General features: G+C 47.4%; 1 protein-coding gene across 10 annotated transcripts in view; it reads right to left on the reverse strand.

Moving 5' to 3' along the window:
• MARK2 (microtubule affinity regulating kinase 2) overlaps nucleotides 1–20,515 on the reverse strand; it is a 112,895-nt gene that overhangs the window by 19,550 nt on the left and 72,830 nt on the right. For all 10 annotated transcript variants that reach the window (XM_082202722.1, XM_082202720.1, XM_082202721.1 and 7 more), the window contains exons 2-9: nucleotides 15,181–15,360; nucleotides 10,382–10,435; nucleotides 5,100–5,148; nucleotides 4,648–4,713; nucleotides 2,005–2,075; nucleotides 1,645–1,701; nucleotides 1,267–1,503; nucleotides 711–830 (exon numbers count right to left, since the gene is read on the reverse strand). In XM_082202722.1, the coding sequence (XP_082058848.1) occupies nucleotides 711–830; nucleotides 1,267–1,503; nucleotides 1,645–1,701; nucleotides 2,005–2,075; nucleotides 4,648–4,713; nucleotides 5,100–5,148; nucleotides 10,382–10,435; nucleotides 15,181–15,360 (834 nt within the window). The remainder of the gene's footprint in view (nucleotides 1–710; nucleotides 831–1,266; nucleotides 1,504–1,644; nucleotides 1,702–2,004; nucleotides 2,076–4,647; nucleotides 4,714–5,099; nucleotides 5,149–10,381; nucleotides 10,436–15,180; nucleotides 15,361–20,515) is intronic.

Below are 20,515 nucleotides of genomic sequence, written 5' to 3' on the forward strand. Positions count from 1 at the left end.
AGGCAATGACAGCAAATATTTTGCATTCAATAAGTCCTCTCTTGTCCCTGGCATTCAAACCCCAGTGTTGTCCCAGGAGGACTGATTCAGATAGCTCACAAATCACCCCACTTGGGGGAGGGAGCCCTCAGCAACCCACTACTGCACCATCTTGGCTCTCCCATCACCCTCAAACTCTAGGGATGAGTCCCTTGTAACATCTCTTGCTCAGCAGCTGCCCAGCAGCATGTGGCCACAGAATCGTGCCCCAATTCTAGATAGCTTTAATCGGAGTGGGGAACCACTAGAAGGCTGTGTCAGCCTTCTAAAGTTTTGGGATTGACTCTGGCCCTTTGCTGAGGCAGCATCTTCCATAGCTCAGTCAGCAGAGTCCACCGGGAGCTGCCCAGGGACCTGTCTTGCCCCGTATAGAAAACTGCTACCACTTCACCAGTGAGAGCAAGCTAGGTCTCAGGTTTCATCCCTGGCAACTCTGGACAGAACTGGGAAAGACTGCTAGTCTGAAACCTTGGGAGAGGTTCTGCCAGTCTGTAGAGACAATACTGAACTTGACGGCTCAATGGTCCGCTTTAGAAGAAGGCACCTTCTTATGACTAGATGGCACGACAGCAGGAGCTCCAAAATGATGGGTGGTGTGGTGTACGATTCCACAAGCGGATGCCGGCCTCCCTCCTGCCCAGCCCACCTGGTTCCCGGTCCTGTCTCCTCACCTCTAAAGTGCCTCTCTTGCTAGGGTTGAGGATGAGGAATTTTTTCAGCAGGTTCTCACAGTCCGTGGACATGTAGAAGGGGATCCGGTACTTCCCCCTCAAGACCCGTTCTCGCAGCTCCTGCAGAGGGAAAGAGGAGGGAATGAGCAGCAATTCCGCACGTAACTCAATTGCAGATGCAGGGGAGCCTTTGACCCTCCAGATGTTGCAGAACAACAATTCGCATCGGCTACAGCAAGCATGGCCAGTGACCAAGAGAGACAGCTCAGCAACACCTGGAGAGCAAAAGGCTCCCTATACCTGTTCTAAGGGAAGATACCCTGATCCTAACATACACATGCACAGAAGGGAGTGGAGATACTGGAAGGCCCTGAAGCCTTTGGGTGGTTCTGGTCCATTGCCGAGGCAACTTCTTCCACAGCTCAGTCTGACTGACACAACTGGGAATCCACAGAGGTTGTTCCCTCAATACTGGGACAGCCAGCCTCAAGTCGCAATTGTGCTGCCCACCCCTTGAAGCTGTAAACCATCTCCTCACCCTCCACAACTCCCTTACCTTGAGGTTCTGCCCATCAAAGGGCAGGGAGCCGCTGACCAGTGTGTAAAGGATAACTCCTAGGCTCCAGACGTCCACCTCGGGGCCGTCGTACTTCTTGCCCTGGAAAAGCTCAGGGGCAGCGTACGGGGGGCTCCCGCAGAAGGTGTCAAGCTTGTTGCCAAACGTGAACTCGTTGCTGAAACCGAAGTCTGCAATTTTAATGTTCATGTCGGCATCTAAGAGCAGGTTCTCTGCCTGCAAAGGGAGGTGAAAGGCAAGTCAGGCTGGGGAAGCCAACGGGCCAACAACACCACGTTTTACCTCCAACGGGAAATCCAGCATTTGCACAGGGTAAACTCAGAGCTTTACAAGAGCATTTTCAGCATTTATACTCACCTTCAAGTCTCTATGTACAATGAATTTTTGGTGACAGTACTGCACAGCAGAAACTATCTGGAAGACAAGAGGACAGAGAGGTCAGGGGGGGAGGTTTGTGTTGCTTCATGACACACGCAATCCAGATGCAGTGCCCTTTAATCACAGTCCCCAGAAGTGTAGGAATCGATTTTCTGCAATGTATCCCCATATGCCTGTGGGCTGTGTGTGAATAATAGAACTGCTGGGGGGCGGGGGGTGGAATTACATGGATCTTCACCACAGAAAGCATCAAGCCCCACTTTCATATTTGCTGGGCAGCTGCTGGGGCCCTATAAACACTGTTTGCTTCCCGCAGTTCAAGGAGGGTGCAGCACCAACCTGTCGGAATTTTGCCCGTGCTTCTTTCTCTTTCATTCTTCCATGGGCTACTAAATAGTCGAACACCTCACCTGCAGGGGGCGCAAGAGGGAAGCATAATGTTACGTGGGAGTTCCCCTGAAAGTCTGACGCTGAGCTTGGGGGGGGGGGATGTCAGAGGAAAGGACTTAGAACACTGCCCTCCATCCTGTGCCTCCTCCATCCCCTTTTTTGCCATCACTGAGAATAACAAAACTCAGGAGCAGATTCCAGGAGCACACCAGTCCAGCTGTACTTTTCAGATGTCTCAGCCACTTCTCTCACCATAGCTCAGTAGTAGAACACTTGCTTGACATGAACAAGACCCTGGATTCAATCCCAGTCATTGCCGTGTGTGTGTGTGTGTGTGTGTGTGTGTGTGTGTGTGTGTGTTTCAAGGATCAAATAAGTGATGGGGAAGCCTCTGCTCTGTTACAGACCCTAGAGCAGGCATCCCCAAACCCGGCCCTCCAGCTGTTTTAGGACTACAACTCCCATCATCCCTAGCTAACAGGACCAGTGGTCAGGGATGATGGGAACTGTAGTCCCCAAACAGCTTGAGGGCAGAGTTTGGGGATGCCCACCCTAGTAAAATGCTGTTCAGAGTACTGGGATAGACAGATAAATACCAAGCCAAGGCTGTGTTCTAAGGAAGGGACAAGAGCTCAGTGGCAGGTTCAACCCTCATTATCTCCAATTAAATAGGAAGGCAGCAGGTGATGGGGAAGGACCTTTCTCTGCACGAAACAGTTGGAGAACCACTGCCAGTCAGAGAGCAAGATTCACCTAATGAGTTCTCCCAGTGGAAACCCTGAGCAATGGTTTGCACAATGGGGCTTCCCCCCATCTCCTCCCCCATGCACCCCTGAAATTGGCTTGGGGTGGGGGTCAGACAAAACCCCAGACCAGCATATGGGGAGCGGGGAGGAGAGGGAAGGTGGTTCTGTCTGGCAAGCTGACATGATTATGCTGACAGAGTGACTGCAAATTCCTCCCACAGTTGACTGTGCTGGATGAACAAATAGCTTGGCATAGTATTGGGCAGTTGCCTATGTTCCAAAGAAGGAAGCAGCATTCACCGGCTTGGCATGCAGTAGATCCCAGGTTCAAAGTATCAGGTAAAGGGAGAGACACTTTTTCTCTGCCAGGGACCCTGCACTGGACTAGACAGCCCCACATAGTTGAGGCTGGTATAAGGCAGCTTCCTATATTACAATGAGTCTTTCCATAAGTCACTACAGCTTCATCTTGAAAGAGAGCCATGCCCCACGGACGGCTGTCTCCAGGCACTGCCTGCCTGGTGAGTAGGATGCGTTCCGTCCATCTCCTGCAATTGGCTAGGGCCCACCAGTAATGGCAATGGCATTTCTAAAGGCCTTTGTGTTTCCCAACAGACCGCGTGACATTCACACAAAACTGGCAAGATTGCCTCCAGAGATTCAGAGCCTGCTTTAAAAAAAAAGGGCAACCCTTAAACTCGGCAAAGCCGCTGTCAAGAGTCACCAGGGGATGGGGGAAGAAAGAGAGGAGGGGGATAAAACTTACCTACAGATAGGCACTTTAAAAAAAAAACCCTCTAGGATGTGGTATTTAGAACATTTACAGGCACACCTCGGAGATGTTGCGGGTTTGGTTCCAGACCACCGCAATGAAGCAAATATCGCAATAAAGTGAGCCACACAATTTTGTTTCCCAGGGCATACAAAACTTATGACTACACTATACTGCAGTCTATTAAGCCAGGTCCACCTGACTGCAGTGGCGGGACGGGGAAAACCCATCTCCAGCCCTAGCCAGCTCCACTCCCATGGCCAGGAGAGAGGCGACAGCGGCAGGGGGCTTCCTTCTCCTGGAAGCAGCCAAGCTGCCTGTAGCTGTGCCTGAAATAAGCTGCAATAAGATGAGGTGTGCCTGCATGTACTTACTGTTCATACACTGTACTAAATGGCATACAACACTATCAGTGCACACCTTGCTGTCTATGGGAGAAAAGCCCCCTGGTGAGCCGCTGCCAGTTAAGTAGATGATCCTGAGCTAAGATGGGTCACTGACCTGACTCAGTGCACCTTCCATTCTATAACTAGTATGTCACAGGATACATGTCTCACCTCCCAAATTATGTGATGAGGGAGAAGGTGAAGCTAGCTGTGACCCCACCCTGTGATTCTTCTTCTGTCTCTGGGCCGAAAGGGGAGAACTGGGAGAAGAATGTGACAGATCTAGGGATATATCTCATTCTTCATTTAAAGAGCTCAGGAGAAGCCCCTCCATTCTATCCTCCTGACAACCCTATGCGGTAGGTCAGAGAGAGTATGTGTGTGTGAGAAAGAGACTGGTCACCCAATGAGCTTCCTGGCTGAGTGAGGATTTGAACCTTGGTCGCCCCAGTCCGACAATTGAAACCAAATACGCCATTGTTCTTAAACCTGGGCCCCCAAATGCTGTTAACCTACAACTGCCATAATCCCTGACCATCAGGTTAAACTGGATGAGGATGATGGAAGCCGCAGTCCAGCACAATCTGGGGAAAGTAAGCTACAAATATATTGAAATACACCACATAGACTCTCGGAATAAGGTTCCCCACAACGTGTCTTTCAAAGAGGCTTCAGATCAAACACTCACCCCCACTGGCATACTCCATGACGAGGTACAGTGTCTTCTCTGTCTCTATTACTTCAAATAATTTAACTGCAAGACAAGAGGACAGAAGACTTTTAAGGGCAGGGAAGGTGGAGGCAGACTACAAAAAATTACAAAAGGCTCAGAGAGAAAGTGCTCTTCCTCTCTCCTGCGTGATGAAACGGCCTGGCAGTTCGTTCAGTGCAGACAAAGAGGAAGCACTCCTGAACATTAGAGGTAATTAATGTGTGGAATTCACTGCCGCATGACGAAGCAGCAACAGCCGCTCACTTAAAGGCTTTCAGAAGAATTGCCACAGAGGTAGGAAAGCCTCAGGGACTCTCTCTCAATTACCCTTTTGGAAATTAAGTGCCTTGCAGGTCAGAATATACTGTTTAAGTACATCAAAATCCAGTGGCAAAAGGGAGGGGAAGGGGGAATGGAAGGGGGCTCACCTATATTAGGATGATTCAAAACCTTCATTATTCGCACTTCCCGGAAGAGCTGCAGAAACAGAAGAGCAGAGCAGAAACATAAGGATCAATGCAGGTGGATTTACACAGGCACAAACAGTCCTATGCCCCTTAGCTTAAGTCTTTCCCAACCTGGCAGCTGCCTGATGCTGTGGAGTACAACTTGTATCAGCCCCAGATTGGGAAAAGCCTGGCTTAAAGACATCTGGGGCAACTGGCCGGATGCTCCGACCTTGCAGGAAGTGGCTGAATGGGGTGGCCTTTGGAGGTCCGTTCTACACTCCAAAAAACTGCCAAATATCACATTCTCCAAAACCTCAAGCTTGGTCAGAACCTGCCCTCCCTCCCAAAACCTTGCCCCAATCTTTGTTCTCCTTGGATTAGACATTTTTTAAGGATAATGTGTTACAGTAATCTGTTAATTAAAAAAAGGCAATCCGATTGCCTGCAATGAGCCTGGGTAATAAGCCGCTAATAATTGAGCTGGAGGGATAGGTGGGGGTGGCGAACACACAGCTAACCCCCAGCCCTCCCCGGCATCGGCTTGAGACAGGAGATTGAAGGGGCCAGGTTCAAACTCAACACAGTTATGATAAACAAGGAGTGTAACTTCCCTATAATATTTCCTTTATTTATAAAAGGATGTGGCGGGGGTGGGGAGAAAAGGGATTTCTGCTCAGGATCTGGTTGGCGAACGTCAGGCAGTTGGCTCTGCAGCCCTAAAGGGCGGGTCTCCTGTGACACTTCATCTCCTTAGCGCAAGGAACAGATGCTTGGGCTGATGCAGGAGGGAAGACCCCCACCCACCCAAGCCCAGGAGCAGCTGTTCAGGCAAATAAATCCCTTTGCTGCTGGGGAAAAACACCACTACCAGCTCACAGCTCAGATCCTGCCTTGGTCCAGAAGCTGGAGGCAGATGGATATTCCAGCTGCCGGCTTCCACCCCCGCCCCAGTTCCTAACCCGTGTGCCTAGATGTTGAGGACTCTGACATGTGAGGGGAGGACAAGCTAGTGATGGGCTCTGAAGATGAAAAACCACCCCATTCTTGGGGAGGGGTCAGCACCCTGCTCTGCCCTGACTCCATCTCAATCCTGCAACCTTGAGGGCTGCATTTTAGCTTCTGTGCTCTTGGATGGAGTCGCAGAGCTTATGCACACACAGGTAAAAGAACCCCACCAGCATAGTCAGGGGAAGGAGAAACCCTACAAGCACGCTGGCTGCATGAGTAGTTTCTGCAAGACCCTAGACACTGCCTGCCTGGCCCTGCTGGATTTCCAATGATTCAGTTCCCTCAGCTTTGAGTCCACAGCAATTAAGTAGCTGGTGAGATCCCCAATGACCGTTCCTGGGAAGAGCTCTATAAATTACTTCTGAAACCAAGAAGGCGAGGAGGAGGTGTCTGGGAGATATGGCAAAGCTGGCAGCCCACTAGACAGGCAGATGTCTGCCCAGGCTGCCAGCAAGGAGGCTTCTGGGCCAGGCACACCGGATGCCCAACCAATGTAAGCAGAAAGCACTTTTGGCTCAAGAAGGGGATGCAGCTGACAGGTGTTGACAGAACATTGCACATACGAGACGTTTTCCCGATTGGCTGAAATCTGGCCACTTGGGTGGGGCCTGTGGCACTGAGATAGAGGATTATGAGGAGAGGAACAGATGAAGACCCCTACCGGACCAGGACAAAGACCCATCTCAGCACTCTGTTCTTAAAGCGGCCAACCACATGCAAGCAAGACCCCAGTAAAACAACGACTCTCGCCACGAGTGGAGAGAGAGAGAACACAGCCGTTGTGGCCAGCAGCCACTGACAGAAGCCTTATCCTCCAGGATTTTGTCTAACTTGAACAACACTTTGCCTAAGGCCCAGCATAAGCACTAGCTCCACACTCTTCCTCCACCCACCTGGGCAGTTGCAATGATGCCTTTCAAGGCACCTCCCGGTCTGCAGAGCAGCACTGTGGGGGAATGACTGGCATGTTTGCAAGATGGTTGCTAACCAGCGAGAGGTTAACCACAGGAAGGCCTGAACTGTTTCAAGTGAGCCCACACCAGTGCAAACAGGAACTGCCCTCCTGGGCAGCCATCCTTTCTCAAGTACATTGAGCACGCTGGTCCCCATCCATCATCCTGAAGAAGAAAGCTATAAAGGGTTTCTTTCGGGGGAAGGCTTTTGAGAAAAACCCATTGCAGCTGGCTGAGAGAGGGAGAGAAGGGATTTATCTTTGCAGCAACATTCCTTCCTCTCGTGGAGGAGTCCATGTGCTTGTGACACCTACGCAGTCCAGGCGCCTGCAGTGGGAACAGCAGAAGGAACATTTGGGAAGCAACATGGGGACGGCTACCTTGCTACCAACAGAGCAGCATGCTTTATAGAAAGAAAGAAAGAAAGAAAGAAAGAAAGAAAGAAAGAAAGAAAGCTGCCATGTCCAGCCTTCAGTAATGCCTCTCTCTCCTGTGCTGGCTGAGGGAGTGAGAGCAAATCATTCACCTGAAGCAGGGATGGTTTGGGCCTAGTAGCAGGCAAAATCCTGCAAAATTGAAAGGGCCATTATGTTACCTTGCAGATCTCAATGGACAGCAGAGTAGATTATAAATATTTTAAAGGAACAAGTAAGAAGATATGCAACTTAATCTCTCTTCATTTTTCATTACTGAGTCTTATTACACAAAATGCCTTTTTCAGACAAAATATGGTATAGTTTGTCCCATCCTAGGCTGGGTGGTAGGTGGGACAGAGATCAAGACAAAAGCAGGGAAGAAATGGAGAGAGGGGGGTGTCTGCAATTGTTTCAGGAACATAATCTTATTATTGATTTTATAATGTGAACCTCCATGGCATTTTTTTCTTAATGTTGGTGGTCTAGAAATTTTTGCAAGCAATTGGTAATAGCAACACAAGTGTCAAGATAAGGGGCAGTGAACTATACTGAGTGAACTATACTGACCCACAGCCCAGCCACTAGCTTTGGATGCACTCTGTGAACTAGAAGGGATAAACAACCTTTTTTAAGTGGTAGGGAGAAGAGAGGAAGCAAAAATCCTCAGAATACAGTGCTACCTCGCAAGACGAATGCCCCGCAAGACAAAAAACTCGCAAGACGAAAGGGTTCTTGGTTTTTTGAGCTGCTTCGCAAGACGATTTTCCCTATGGGCTTGCTTCGCAAGACGGAAACGTCTTGCAAGTTTGTTTCCTTTTTCTTAACACCGTTAATACAGTTGAGACTTGACTTCGAGGAGCAACTCATAGCACGCGGTGTGGTAGCCTTTTTTGAGGTTTTTAAAGACTTTGGTATTTTTGAAGCTTTTCCAAAACTTTCCCGACACCGTGCTTCGCAAGACGAAAAAAATTGCAAGACGACAAAACTCGCAGAACGAATTAATTTCGTCTTGCGAGGCACCACTGTAACAGCACTTCACATGGGGAGGCCATGCTCTGAAGTTTACAATACAGCTGGCACTAGAAACCTAAAGCCTCAACTAATACCCCAGAGTTATTCTCAGCAGGACACTTCCAAGCACTGGGATCGGCATGCAATGCCCATAAATTTGGTCACTGGTGAAGGCTGGGAGAAAAACCTTTGACCCTCCTGGAGTTTATTCTCCCTGCAATGTTTTTGCTGCTTCAAGTTTGCTCTCAATTGCAGTCACAGCATACGGGGTTGGTCACTTTGTGGCCTCTTTTAGCTGTTGTGAGGGCCAGCATCATGAGGATAGAACAGGCTTCTCTTGGCAAGCCAGCCACCACCATGAAGCCTCCAAAGCAGAACCAAACTGCTCAAGGGAAGCAATTCCATGCTGGTCTGCTGCCGGGGAAAGAGAGGTCAAGCCCCACCTTCAGCCACCAGCAAGCTGAAAGGCAGTGCTGAAAGCTTCAGCAGGTGGGAAGGCAACGCAAAGCAATCTGGGCTGGAGAGGGAAGCTTCTGCTCTGAGATCCAGGGAGCTGCTGCAGAAACAGAAAACCCAGCTGGCTCGCTCAGCCTTTTGTTTACAAGGCCGCGTCAGCAGCTGCTGCTGCTACTGCCAAGCAGAGTCACAGTGGGACTGGCTGGCTGTGTCAGCCCCGGAAACAAACAGGACCCAAAGTCCAACTGGCTCTGCGGTCATCACTTTAGCCACTGGCTGCTGCTGCTGACAGGTGCAATGTCTGCAGGTTGTGCGCACACCACCGTGGGGACACGGCGAGGCTAATATCGGGTCTCAGCTAGACACAAGCCCAACTCTGAAGAGAGGTGAGGGATTATATCAAAGGGCAGCCAAGTAGAGGAGGAGGAGCTAAGATGCTTCTCTGGGCTGACAAAGGGTGCAGATGGAGAGAAATGGGGAGGGGAGGTGGAGGAGGACAGATCAGTCTGCGCTGAATTGCTTGCTCTCTGGCCTTACCTTTTATCAGGCTGAACAGTTTTCCCCAATGCAGGGAGGAGGGAAAAAGGTAAACAGCGCCTCTGCCATCTGTACAGGGTTAAATGTTTTGATATAGGGTGGAGATGTGTAACCTCTGCCCCCAATTAAGCCCACCAGACAACCCCATATGGCCCACCAGGCTCTTTTGGCCAAGTCAGACTCACCTGGCCTAAGCATGACACCATATGTGATGCCAAGTACAGGGCCAGCAAAGATGTGGGGTGATAAGGATCCAGCCCAGCAGATATGGGGCAATGCTGTCAGGGGGTGCCTAGTCTTGGGTGTGGGAACTTCACTGCCCTGGGCAAAGAATCATGAAGGAGAGAGGGAGAGGATGCAGGAAGCATGCTGAAAGCAAGGAAGAAAAAGGGGGGAAAAAGAACAAAGTGGGTCTGGACAGCTGGGAGAAGAGAAAGGGAATCCTAGGTTGTCAGCAGATCACCAATTTCAGGACTGGACATTCCCCAGAGACATGATGTTTATGCAGAGCTCCAAGCTTTGGACATTTTCACATGTATCATCTCTCCTCTATTTCTCCCTGGATTCTTCTACTCCAGCACTCCTTTCCAAAGCTGCCCGATAGCCAATGGCAGTCAGAGCCTCCAATGCTCGGCCACTCTGTGACATCATGGAAACCTCAGCCTATCACTGACAGAGACTTCATCAAACACCAAACCAGTGTGAAATCTTTTCGTGCATTTACAAATAAATACAAAGTCCTTACTCTCTTAGTATGTGGAACAAGAAGTGAGCAGCTTCACAAGAGCAAACCCAATGAGATAGCAAAAGCGTGCCACACAATCCTACAATGATCCTCAGTTAAGTGTATAAAAATCAAAACTACCCACACACTCCTTACCTTCTGTAAGCTGGAGGAGTTCAGCTGCGTCTTATCAATTATTTTCACAGCCACCTGGATGGAAGGACACAAAGAACGGTCATGTTAGTCTGTCTTGTTAACTGATGTAAAGGATGCATATTAGGTGACCTGGGCATTTGCTAATTCTCGATGGTACAACACCATTGCCCCCCCCCCCAGCCAGGTATGTGAGCTGTAACTGTGTATCTGAACACAGGGGCTTCTTTGAAGCATCCCTACCTTTTTTTAAATGAATTTTAAGATCCCAAGTCACTCTGGAAGCTCATTTCTGGACACAGGTCAAGTGTAACAGTAATGCTATCAGAGTGGGGCTAATCATTCAGGAGGCTGGCTATTAACCCTGATTGCAAATGTTTTCCACGGTTTTGGGGTCTTAGTGCAGAATGTTGGTAGCTGTTTCAGGACCAGGTCAGCACACTGCATGGCCACCTGGGCTTGGTTCAGAGATGGAATCAGTAAAGTGTTTGTTTGATTACTTATTCCTATTTATTACTTTTCTTATACCTCCTGCCCTCTCCAAGACTGAAGGTCAGCAGCAAGCTTTTTTGCGGGCAGAGATTTAAACCCAAACCCTGTAGCTACAAGGACACAGTGCTTCTTCATATTTACACAGCATTTTCCCTGAGTGTTCTAGAGTGCTTTCGCATGCAACATTGCATCAGCAATAGCACAATTGTGCCCATGATGCAGAGGAGTGTGGCTGAGTTAAAGCCATCTCAGGGGTTTGTGGCCAAGGCAACATTTGATCCAGGTCCTCACACCCTCAGCCATGACATCACATTGGCCCTTACATGGACAGTTCCATCTAGGAGGGGAAATCATTCTGCAATGACTGTTTCAAGCCTAAAGCAGCCACACACACACACACAGAGAGAGAGAGAGAGAGAGAGAGAGAGAGAGAGAGAGAGAGAAGGTTCATGGTGCATTCCGCTGCAGTTTCCCCAGACACTGTGCTAATAAGACACTCTGGGAGATGTATTGTCTTGAGTGGGTGGATGTTCAAAACACTCCCCATTACACCACTTGCTAAATGGCTGCCTGCACAGCTATTGCTCTCTAGGCAGGCTGTTACAAGGACGGGCAATTAAGACACAAGGCAGAATTTCAGTCTCCTAAACATCTTTTCACGGGTCACTGATCTAGAGACACTATCAAGGAACAGACTTGCATGTACAGAAAGGCAGCTCAGTTTCCAGAACCTGCTACTGTCACCACTAGGGGTTTTGGGGTGTTAGAAGCTGGGCGGCAGCAAAGAAGCTATATCCTTCCATCTTGATGTCTCTCAAGTCCAGGGTCCTGCCCTGGATGTTCAAATAGATGGGCCTTGCGTCAGCCAGCAAGGGCAATTCTTACATTTACAAAACAGAAATGCCTGCATCTCCAGGCAGACCTGGCAGACAACAATGTCTGAACCTGCTGCCAGTCAGTGTAGTCAGTACTGAGCTACATGGGCCAACGGTCTGACTCAGTACAAAGCAGCTTTCTATGGTGCTCATAGGTCAAACATGCCACAATCCCATATAATTTCAATTAGTTGGGTTTGGGGATGGTGTGTGAGTGAGCATTAAGAGAAACATAGCCAGCAACCCGCAAAACAAGAGATGGAACCAGGCCAGCTGCAACTCCAGTCGATCGAAACAAGGCTGGTAATTGCAGCTCTTGTCAAGTGGCAGGGAATGATTGTAACGAGCACAGGGACTCAAAGCAATATCAGTGCTCCAGTTTCCCCTGGCAAGCTCACCCCCCTGCATTTAAAAGACTTCTGATTCCACTTCATGGAATCCCTAATCATGCACCACAAAAAAAATAAATCAAAATTAAAAATTAAAAACCCTGAAAGTCAATTAAAATGCATGTGCAAAGCTAGCTGATTAGGGATAGTTTACTCCAAAACACAACCTTTCACATTTTTAACAGAATTCTGTGCTCCTGTGACAAAACAGTGGTGATGGGGGGGGGGTGTAAGCAGGAAGATGCAATGTGAAGGATGCACAGGAGTAACAGACAGTCGTGCAAATTACAGAAATGACAGGCCCTTTGCAACCATTGCCCTGCAGGCCTTTTAAAGTACCTCCATAAAGAGAGGACTAAAAGCCTGGTGTTTTTTTAGAGAGAAAGAGAGATTCTGGCAAATGCTACACCTAGGAAAAAAATTCAGGAGGAACAGCATTCCATGACGCTAGGGCAAGAGGCGTGACAAAGTCACTAGTTAAAAGAGCCCTGTTAGGTACGAAACTAGGCGCCCCAGTGTAACTTCAGGGCTGTATCAGACATGACCAGTCAGTTGTGGAAAGCTCTGATCAGCAACTAGAATTTCTCAAAAGCTGCTTTAAGATGGGAATGAGGAAGCGGATGCACCTACAACTCACTCCCCCTTAAAGAAGGGGTGGGTGGGTGGGTGGGTGGCTGTTTGGCACCAGGAACTGCAGGAATCTAACTGGGAAGCTCCAAAAGTCGAGTATCTGTGGTTTCACTCACCGCTAACACTTTAAGCCAACAGAAAGCCTTTAGGGTTAGAGCCAATGGAAATTAATTGATCTAAGTTCATCATGTCCATTAATCTCAATGGGTCTACTCTGAATACAACAAACACTGAATACAATCTTTAATCTGAGGTCTAGTCTACACATGCAGCAGAATATGGCCACTGATTCATCTGGCTCAGAATCAAGCCATGGTGTTCCAGGGTTTTGGACAGGAATATTTACTAGCAATGCCAGGTACTGAACCTGGGAGCTTCTGCATGAAAAGCATGTGCTCTGTCACTGAGCTATGGCCCTTCCCTTAATAATCAGGAGCAGCCGAAGATCTCAGGCTTCCTCCTCTCCAAAGCTTGGGGCCTGGTGCTTAGACTAAGCTACAATTCGCCTAATGAAGCCATTTGGCTTCTTCCTTATTTCCCATCAGGCCTCCCGCAGCCTGCCCTTCCTGCCTGTTACATCACTGAGTGCCTGTCCTGGCAGGAAAGGTGCCAGTATGGCCCTTATTGCATGCTATGTGCGAAAACCCAGCCAGTAGGGGAAGGAACTGGCTATTCCTCACGCAGAGCCTTCCATATGTATGGCACCGAGTCGCCAGGGACCTCAGACAAGAATGCAGGACGTGATTTAGTAGAGGAAGAACAAACAAAGTGGGCAGGTCAGCTTCAGCCAAGCCACTCCTGCTCTCTTCAGTGGAAGCAGGTATTTCCCTCAAGGATCCTCATCAGAGAATTGCCTGCAGCATGTGCTTACAAGCTTCCAGGAAGCTGAGTTCGGCTGCTTGGAAAAATAACCAAGAGTCCAGAAAACTGTCTGCCCCATAGGGCAGCAGATTCCATCTTGATGAGCAGTGGAAAGGGGGGGGGGCTGCAGATTCTCCCCACACTGGCTGAAATACTCAGGAGGAGAAGGTAGAGAGCATCTGAAAACTTTGCAAATGGAAAAGTTGCCTTTTTTCCCCCAAGGCTGCATGTTTCTTCCTCAGAACTAGCCCTGGAAAAAGCTTGGGGGGGTGTGGTATGTTCAAAGTGCTTCACTAACAGAAGGGAGTGTGGTACAGTAGACGCAGCATGCCAACGTCTCAAGAGGAAAACCAGTACAGGCCTATTTTGGTACAATGACTTTGGTGTGGTTCAGAGTGGAGTGGGGTTCTCATTTGGGCAGGCATTTCAGTGGCCGGAGATAAAGATTTTATTTCAGTAGTATGTTTTTACTGCTAAAATGTGGTTTTAGAAACAAAACAAAATCCATACGCAGTGAGAGAGAATATTTGTTTTTTTAAGATGCAATGTACTGGCTTTAAACCTAAGAATGACAATGAGATTTTGACTTGTGCTATTGGCCTCTTACTGCTGCAGCTACGAATGCCACCCCAACCCACCCAGCTGCTTCTGAAGGTTAGGGGACCTCTTCAGAGTTGAAGAATGGTGGAGCAGAGACAGTGACAACTGGCCCCGCTGACTAACTGCACCTTATGCTCGTTCAAGAGGCTCTTGGGGGCCAAGCCGCAGTGCTTATAAAGGTCATCTGCCCAGAGCCCTTGTGGATAGGAAGGATTATAAATCAATTTATACATGACTCAACAAGCACAGGGCCCTTTACATATATTACTATGCAGTGAGTGCTGATGCAGCACAGCAGCTAAGGATGGGAGATATATCCATTTAAATCTCATCAAACTCACTAGGTGGCTCACTAGGCCACCCCCTCTCAGCCTCAACCATTCCACCTTTTTTCAGTTAATAACACTGTGCTACCTTACAGGCTTCTTCTGTGGACTGAGATAATGTAAGGCAAGTTCTTTCAACACTCAAAAAGGCACCACAAAAGTGTTAATTATTACTGCTGGTGCAGAACTAGCTCTCCTGAGAACCTTGGCTTTTGTTGTTGCTGTTACAAGAGATGCTTATTTGTAGTCCTCAAGGTTATGGAGGTGTGACAAACACACATTTTGTGTGTGTCTCCCCACTTCCCTTCTTAACCTTTGTACTTCTTACCCGTTCACTCCAGGTATTCATCGGCCTGTCCCTCTCCTACTTCTGCACCCCAGCTGAGCCTAGAAACTCCAAGCCCAACACTAAGAGCTATGATAATCAGATCTGAGTAAAATTGTGCTTTAACCTAAACCACTGAGACAGGACACAGAAGCCAGCTTTTCTGGTTGCAGAATTTGATTTCCCCACACCTCTCTTTTTAAAAGCTTTGTTAGTTGGACAACTAGACTCTCATTCCCTCACATCTTTGGAGGTTGCCTGCATAAGCAAAAGACCCCCATTGCTCTTGCTTCCCCTCTCTCACCTCTTTCCCTGTCAGGACATGCCGTGCCAGTTTGACCTTGGCGAAGTTGCCCTTCCCAATCGTCTTCAACAAGCGGTAGTTCCCAATGTGTGGCTGCTCATCAGCGGAGGTAACTGGGCCGCGGCCTCGTAGCATGTTGGACTTTGTGTTGGGCTTGGACTCCGGATGTCCCAAGGCCGGCTGAGAAGAAATTAAAAAAACAAAAAGTTTGGTTTCTGCAATGTCTAAGCAGTTCTATTCAGTGTCAAAGTTCCCCATTTCCCACTTTCCATTCCCATTCTGGAATGAGAGAGAGACAGAATGTCACGCAGTACCTGGTAACAAATACTTATAAACAGCAGTCCTTCAAAAACGCCACAAAAGTTACTAGTCTACAAGAATGTGGAGAAATTGCTCAGTCTGTGCAATGTATATACTGCGTTGCAAAATTTATTAGGCACAGAATTTGTACTTTAAAAATCCATAAAGTAGACACAACCCTACCCTCTATCACCCTACAAAACCTCCCCCATTAACCAAAGCTGCCCACAGTATATTTAATGAGATGACCAGCTGGGCAGCTGAAAAGTAGCAGCCAGGGGTGACACCCCAACTCAAAACTCTAGCTGGGAAAAGATCCAGGATGCTATCAGTTTGAGGAAGGGAGCACAGCTGCTGTACAGGCTGACTGCTTGGACCTCTTTGTGGATCACAGCTCAAAACAGCCATTTCCAACACACCCTCAGGCAGATACAGGCTGACTGAGGATCTAGGATCTTATTTGCAGGGTTTATGGAAAGCCAAAGAGCAGAGCATGCTCAGAAATTCAAGGGATGCCTCACCCAGTTGTTGTTTAAACATGCAGTTGAGGCCACATCCCCTGAGGAAATGACATTGCCCGCTTTACCTTGCTTATCACATTCACCCTGCCATAATCATCCCCAATTCACACATAGGGAAATAAAACTGAGAACATGCAAATTTGGTTCAGGCCATTCAAAGGCATAGCTGTGAACCAGAAGTATCTGAGCTGCGGCTCCCATTTTCTAATATACCACAGATGGAGAAGCTGTGGCCATCCAGATGACGCTGAACTGCAACTCCCATCAGTCCCAGGCAGCATAGCCAATGGTGAGGGATGATAGGGCCTGTAGTCCAGCAACACTGGGAGGGCCACAGGCTCCCTATCCCTAGGCTATTTTACTTTATATATTTGAAGGATTTATCAGCCCGTCCTTCATCAGTACAGATACCAGGGCAGAGTTCGCACAAAATTTATAACCAGCATACAGCGATAACAGACCAAGCTTAGCATCATAGGAAGCTGCCTTATACAGAGTCAGACCACGGGTCCATGTACAGTCAGTACTGTCTACACTGATTGGCAGCAGCTTTCCAGGGTTTCAGGGAGGGGACACTCTCAGACCTACTTGGAGATCCCAGGGACTGAACCTTGGACCACTTGCCAGATGCTCTACCACTGAGCTATGACCCGCCCACAAAAATAAACTAAGATTTTAGTCTTTGTGGGTCTGAATGGAGGACTGTATTATACTGGAACCTAGGAAACTGACATATCTTGAGTCAGACCAAGCTCAGCATTGCCTATGCTGACTGGCAAAAGGATCTTCAAAGTGTTATCTTGATGTCAAAATAACTATGTTAGTGTTTGCAAGAGGATGGTATTCCACAAGAGGCGACACCACAGAGAATGCTCTGTAAAGCAAGTTTTCCTAGGAGAGGAACATGGAGAAGTGCCTCCACACATCCAATTAACAAAGCAAGAGAAGTAAAAAAAAAGGAGAGATAGTCTTAAGGAGCTTGCAGTCAAAACAATCTTTGCTCCCATCTATTCCACCTACCAATCTCCTCCCCAATCCTATTTCTGAATCTGTCCTCAAAACTGAAACCTCCAGAGCTCCATCTCTGGATGGCCTTGCCAACCACACCTTTGGGTCCGGAGCCCCCCATCAAAGCACTTGCTTGCAACATCTCCCAAGCTAATTTTATCTCACACAAGGGCAGAAGTTCGCTTTTTGGGGTGGGTGGGTGGTTTTTTTAAAACCCACCACATTAAAAGAAAAGAGTTCAAAGACAATCAATAGAATTTCAAAAATCAACAGTACTTTATATGAGTGTGTTTGATTCCTTCCATTTTTTGTCATCCTATGTGAAGCCACTGGCACAGGGCATTTGTTTGCACTCTTCCTAGCAAGAGGAAACAGAGCTCTGTTTGCACTCCACTGACTGCAAGAAGTATTCCTGACTTGACAGTGACCAGAGAGGACAGCCCTAGCTGCAGCAAGTAGCAGGGAGCACAAAGACTCACCCAGACTTGACAACATGAATGTTGACTGAGGACAGCATCTCACAACACTTCAGGGTGGGGTGTGTGTGTTGGTTTTTTAAAGTGGTTACAGGATAATTGGACTATAACTTAAAAGTGCCTGATTGAGACCAGGCTGAACATGCCCACAACATTCCCACTGGCCAGATTTTCAACCCGTTTAAAAATCATGACCACTGAAATGCAGCCGTGCAAATCTCTGCACCTTAGAGCAGGTCTTGAATTTTGTGCAGTGAGCCTGCAGATGTGCAGAATGCAGACAGGCCTGGCAAAACGGAAAAATGCTTTCTGCTCTGGCACTGCACCCCACATTTGACTTGCTTTCCCAAGGACACTCTGGGCTGTTGCTCTCTTGGGCTCACTGCAACAGCTGAGCCACCATTCCAAAAGGCACCCTGGAGGAGCAGAATCAAACACTGCATCACTCATTTATAATTTATACTCATGTCTGGGTACGGAAGGAGGAAAAGGAACACAAAACATCGACAACAACCAAATCTCGACTCCTGAGAGCAGGACTAGAGGCATGGGGACTTCACGTGACTGCACCTTCAGGGGAACCTATTCCGTAGATATTAAAATGTGGGCTGCCACTAAACAAGCAGCATTCAAAACTCCCATTGTTCTGGGCGCGTTTTGTGACAGGGAATTTCATAAATGTGAGCAGTTTCTGAGGTCTGGACACAGTACTGTGCCTAAGATTTCAGATTAAAATTGCCACTGTTACTTGGAAGTAAAACCCAACCAAGTTCAGTGGGGCTTCCTCCCAAGTAAAACGTGCATGGATTGGGGACCTGAAAACTTTCTTTTCTTTTCAACCCAACATGTTTTGTTTAGGTTTCAATTGCCTTGTTTAAATGCACTTTTAATGTATGCTGTGCTTTTAATTTGAAATATACTAGCCAGTTAGTTATGATGGTTCAAGAAGTGCATGTTAAAGTGTTATCTACCTCAGACTCTCACAGTGATGCTTAAAATCAAAACCAATTTTGGAGTGGAATCATTGAAGGACCCTTAAGACATAGGTTTGCGAACTGGACACTCAAGGCGGGTGTCTCTGCCATCAGTTGTATAGGCCTTTAATGCAATGAGGCTACATTTTAATATTCCATTATTTTAATGTTGTATTTTATTTTTGTTTTTAAGTTGTAATCATTCATCTTGTTTTTATTATTGCTTGTAAGCCGCTCTGAGCCCGGCCTTGGCTGGGGAGGGCGGGGTATAAATAAAAAATTATTATTATTATTATTATTGTTATTATTATTATTATTATTATTATTATTATTATTATTATTATTATTATTATATGTGCTAATTGTGGTGCCAGAAAGATACATTTATGTGAAGGAAAGGGGGTGCAGGGAGAATCCAGGGCTTGTATGCGGAGTGGAAGGAAAGGAGGACCTTTTTCTGCCTCCCCACTTCCAGCTACTCTCTGAAGACTGGAGAAGAGACCCTCTTAAGAATATTAGGGGGGTGGGCAGGGGAAGCACTAGACCATGTGAAAAAGGAACGTAGTATTTTAGCTGCAGTTCATTCATTTTCAGCTTTGTATTCTTGTGATAAAAAAGTATGCCTAGACATTTCATTGTGGTGCCCATAACATAGGTTTAAGGTGCCATTTAGCTCTTAGCTTTCATATCTAAGTTTCTAACAACGTAAACAAGTTATCCTAAAGGGAATCTGGTGGGATAGGAAGCTGCCTTATACCAAGTCGGACCTTTGGTCAATCTAGCTCAATACTGTCTAGGCTGGCTGGCAGTGGCTCTTCGGGGTTTCAGACAGAAGACTCTCCCAGCCCTGACTGGAGACACTACCGGGGATTACATCTGGGGCCTTATCACTGGGGTTCCGCCCATTCCCAATCTCAAGCAAAAAGATGGTTCTGTGAAATGAGCAGTGCAGTGGGAGCCCCACAGGCAGAAAATGGAAAGCAAAGGCCACCTTAACTAAGTTAAAGCAAGGATGGGAAATCCATTTCCCTCCAGGTGATGCTGAAGATTGGCCATACTGCCTGGGACTGATGGGATCTTTAGTCCAACATCACCTGGAGGTAACCAAGTTCCTCCATCCCTGCAAGAGAGAAGCAGAGCCATGTTGTGGGGTTGATGTTTTCCGATGGTAATAAATCTGCTCTCTCTCTCTCTCATGCTAAAATGGATGCTTATACATTACCAAACCGAACTGAAAAGTGTTAACTTTCATGTATGACACCTTGGGATCCATATACTGTACATGAATGAGGCCCTCTCTCTGTATTAGCCTGCCTGTGCATTAAGATCATCAGGAAATGCCTTTCATGTAGTTCTGCTGATAAGACATGGCTCAGTGTGTGGTTATGTCGCACGGGGCCTTCTCCATGACTGGCATTTCAGCCACAGAATTCTCTCCCTCCTGAGGTACAACAGGCATCCTCAGCTGGTCATCTTTTGATGTGGATTAAAAAGGTACCAATTCTCTCAGTCTTTTGCTGGAAACTGATGTGATGCTTCTGGGATTTTAATTTTTTTGCATTCTAACTATTTTAAATGATGTTGTGATTTTATTTTATAGGCATTTATCAGTTTTGTAAACATCATGAAATTGGTGGGTGGGATACAAGTGCAAGTATTAAGTATGTTTATAGCACCTGTTTATTACATTTCTCCCATCTTTCCTCCAAGAAACTCAAGGTGGCGCTGAACATGGTTCTTCCCTCCCTCTTTGCTTAGAAAAGCACAAACAAATACAGATCAAACAAACCAAACAATCCTAATTGATAAGGTACATTGGCTCAGTTAACAGTGCCTTTTAAAGCGTTAGTGAATAGTTTCCTTTGTTGTTTGTAGCTTTCCTTCCAAGTAAAAGAAGGTGGAGGGTTTGAAGCAGGTATTTCAATTTCCCTCCAAACACTTCCTTTAGCAGGCTGAGGTAGTGCACCTTTTTGTTTTGAGTCCAGGTGAGTTTAATCTTTGTCCCATAATTTTAAAACAGCTGCTTTTAAAAGAAAACTTTCCAAGGAAGTCTTTT

This window comes from Podarcis vaucheri (genome assembly GCF_965113315.1).
Source record: "Podarcis vaucheri genome assembly, chromosome: 16".
Classification (NCBI taxonomy): domain Eukaryota; kingdom Metazoa; phylum Chordata; class Lepidosauria; order Squamata; family Lacertidae; genus Podarcis; species Podarcis vaucheri.